Below are 3,714 nucleotides of genomic sequence, written 5' to 3'. Positions count from 1 at the left end.
ATCACCATTGGTTATCATTACATTACCATTAGTTACCATTATATCACCATTGGTTATCATTACATTACCATTAGTTACCATTATATCACCATTGGTTATCATTATATTGCCATTGGCTATCAATATATCACCATTCGTTTTCGTTATACGTATTGCCATTGATTATCAATATATCACCACTGGTTATTGTTATATTGCCATTAGTTTACCATCCATCCATCCATCCATTATCTTCCACTTGTTCTGAAGTCGGGTCGCAGTGGCAGCAGCTTAAGCAGGGAGGCCCAGACATCTCTTTCCACAGCCACCTCTTCCGGTGCTTCTGGGAGGATTCCAAGGCGTTCCCAGGCCAACCGAGAGACATAGTCTCTCCAACGTGTCCTGGGTCTTCCCCGGGGTCTCCTCCCAGTTGGATATCCCCAAAGCACCTCCCTAGGGAGGCGTCCAGGGGGCATCCTTACCAGATGCTCGAACCACCTCAACTGGCTCCTCTCGATGTGGAGGAGCAGCGGTTCTACTCCGAGTCTCTCCTGGATAGTTTACCATTATATTGCTATTAGTTACCATTAGTTACCATCTTAAAATCTTAATTAGGAAGCCCAACTGTTAGTTAATGATTAAAAACCCATCATGGATCTGACAAATAGCAGATTTCAGCAGAAAAACAGCCTCTGTCAGTTGTTTGTATTGTTTTTTTCCAAACCATAATGTTTATGTTTTTGTACACATTTAAGTCACAGTAAATATTTTTTTATTTGAATGTACTCATTTGAGTATTTTCTGTTTATATCACTACATGGTGAATTGACTCCAAGGTACCTAGAACCAGTGAAGAGGGATCTTTAAACTTCCTAAAATCTAACTAATGTAGCTGAACGGACCCCAGATTGTTAGCATTAGCTTTATTCAAGCTTTATTCAAGGGGCAGTGGTAAGGTTTTACTTCTCTGAGAAATAATTAACCTTCTAAGTGTATTTTCAAATATTCTTAAAGACAAAATATTCCCTTTCAGCACCATTTCTTACAAGCTTCTTTAACTGAAATTGTAGAAGGATCAAAACCATCAAGGTATATGAAATATTTTATGATGCTGAAAGACAAACGTCTAGTCCTCCAGATGGTTGAGTTATCTCATTATGCTGTAATGACTGTCAGACCTCCTTCAATCTTGGACAGTCAACCTTTAGGTTGATTTTCTCTCTCTCTACAAAGATAAAATCAGACATGTAAAAACAAAAAGAAGAGATGGAGCTGAGCTTTTTAATTTCAACCCACTCTCAGGTTACATCAGAGCGTAGTGATCCAAAAACTGGACTAGATCCAGATTAGATTCGGCCCAGTTTCTTCTAAAGTTTCTCCTGCAGACTTTCTGTTTTCTTTTATATTTTCATACTTAGAAAAAAAACAAAAAAAAACAGTCCATAAATTTTAACGTTTGGTGTTTAAACTTCAGACTTTAGAAGTGGGTTATAACCAGTTTCAGTCACAGTGCCTCTCCTGCTGCAGTCAACAGCTCATTGACGGAGGACAGGAAGCTTCCTGGTGTGTTTGGTGGCGTCCATGTTGAGGAGCAGCTTCATGGTTGGTAATGGCATGAGTCCTGCACCCAGAACCCTGCTCATGCTGTGTGCTTCTGTTGCTCTGCATGGTTTGGGGGTGTTTTGGGTCCAGAAGCAGATCTGTAAAGGGACCAGGGAAAACACTGGCCGCCGGCTTTAAGGTTCTGGCCAAAGGCTCGAGCTGTGGAAACTATGAGCTCCCCTGATAGTTGGCTTGTGTTGAAGAACCTCGCTCTGCAGAGCTTTGTGCTTTTCTTTCACCACAGAAATTTGAGGAATAAACTGCTTCTAATGAGCCTACGATGAACCCAGTGTCTGCCGCTAAGCCCGTTGGGTTCTTCTGCTTCGGCCCGTGCTCTCTGCTTGTGTCTGCTGCAGGAAAACGGCGTGTTTGGAACCGTCAGCATGGCGTGCACTGAACAGTTTTCATGGGATTGTGGAAACCGCCGTTTGCTTCATATTTCAGGACTGTTTGTGTGTGAAAAGAAGAAGAAGAAAAAAACAAAAACGTCACGCCAATATTTATTCCACTTCGTCTCGTTCTGTAATCAGAAGAACCGGGCTGTAATTACAGCACACTTTCCATTATGGAACTCCGTGGAGAACGTTTATTGGTTTTGTTGGCAAAGCGTCTAATTCAAGTCCAAGACAAATAAACGAAGAAAGTATAAAAGTTCTTAGAAGCAGAAACAACTGAAGCGATCTCCAAATACCATCATCTTCACGTGTCTCTGAGTTCAAGGAATGTCTCCGAATTGTTACAAGCTAAAACGTTGCGGGACTCCATCATCCTTCATGTTTGTGGTTTTGCATTTATTCTATTTAGTTCTGGACCCAGGTCAGGTCCCTGATTGTAAGGAATTTTGGCTGGAAGGATGGGGGTGGGAGAGGGGGGGTAATTGGCTGCAGGTTCTGGTCCTCAGAGTCAAACACACGCAGTTTTATGAATTTCTGCAGGACTTGTTCATGTTTTAAAGTTTGTTTCTGTGTTTGGAAATGACTACAGAGCTTCTGCCTTCAGCAGAGAATAAGATTTTCCAGGAGATTAGAGAAAACGGATCTAAAGTGGCTGTTAAAGCTCAACTCTTGGTTTTATTTAGACACAACGCACCCACAGGCCAACACAATGCATGAATCTGATTTACAGAAATCATTTCTGCCACGTACCACTTCAAAAAGTTCTGAAAGCACATGAACCTATTTGACCACTGTTCCCTATTAAATAGGAGTTTTTCTGATGGAAACCATCTTTAGTTGCTTTTGAAGAAAGTCACAGACGCAGAAATGGTTCTGCGAAGTGAAAAGTTTTAAATCTTTGTTGCTTATGTTGGTTTCAGGATCCCCGGCCCGTCCTGTGGTCAACATGAAGCCGAACGATGTACGAAAGCTTGGAGAGACCGGTGAGAACTGAACTAGAGCTAGGGAATGCTGCGTGTTTCTTTAAGCATGCCTAAACACCGGATTTATTTTTGTTTGTTTGTTTGTTTGTTTTAGACAAGTTGAATCGCATTGAAAAGAATGGAAAATCAGATTTCCTTCCTCGTAAAATCCCAGCAGCAACCGCCAAGCCGACCAAACAGGAGCGAAGAAAGACCACAACCATAGCTCCGACGGCTGCCGGTAACTAAACACGATACAGACAAAACCATCATTCATTCATGCATTCATTCATTCAACCTTTATTTAAACAGATAAATCACATCAAGCCTCAAAGACTCTTTTACAAGTGAGACCTGTTTGGACAGACAATACGTGGTGAAAGTGACAACATAGGTTTTGGAGGTTAAGAATGCACTTAATATTTGGCTGAAGATTAAAAGCATGAAAATGAAAAAAAAAAAAAGTGCACACAAGCACATAATGATGCCGACATTCTACGGGGGGAGGGGGGGGCACAAGGGTGGTGAACATGTCCAGAGACGACACACAGAGGCACTGCAAGAGTTCTGATAAGAGTGGTAAATCACTCGGTTCGCATATTTTCCTCTGGAGAGATCCGTACACTCTCGGGAGGTGCTGAGGACGACGTCAGATAGAATCCAAAGAGTTCTGAAATGATGACAGAATGTTTATTCAGCCGAGCCCCTCTGATTGGTCCGTAGACTTCCTTAGTGTGTGTGTGTGTGTGTGTGTGTGTGGTTTTTTTTTTGGGGGG

At 42.0% G+C, this 3,714-nt stretch overlaps 1 protein-coding gene across 1 annotated transcript in view; it reads left to right on the top strand.

Annotated features, from left to right (window-relative positions):
* Positions 1-3,714, top strand: part of LOC119428906 (target of Nesh-SH3) — a 47,851-nt gene that overhangs the window by 28,299 nt on the left and 15,838 nt on the right. Inside the window, exons 14-15 of the mRNA XM_037696604.1 lie at positions 2,897-2,959; positions 3,054-3,179. Coding sequence (XP_037552532.1) covers positions 2,897-2,959; positions 3,054-3,179 — 189 coding nt within the window. The remainder of the gene's footprint in view (positions 1-2,896; positions 2,960-3,053; positions 3,180-3,714) is intronic.

Source organism: Nematolebias whitei, chromosome 23 (assembly GCF_014905685.2).
Source record: "Nematolebias whitei isolate Nwh7 chromosome 23, NemWhi1, whole genome shotgun sequence".
Classification (NCBI taxonomy): Eukaryota; Metazoa; Chordata; class Actinopteri; order Cyprinodontiformes; family Rivulidae; genus Nematolebias; species Nematolebias whitei.
The sequence above is the reverse complement of the archived record's forward strand: the minus strand, read 5'-3'. Positions and strand labels throughout refer to the sequence as shown.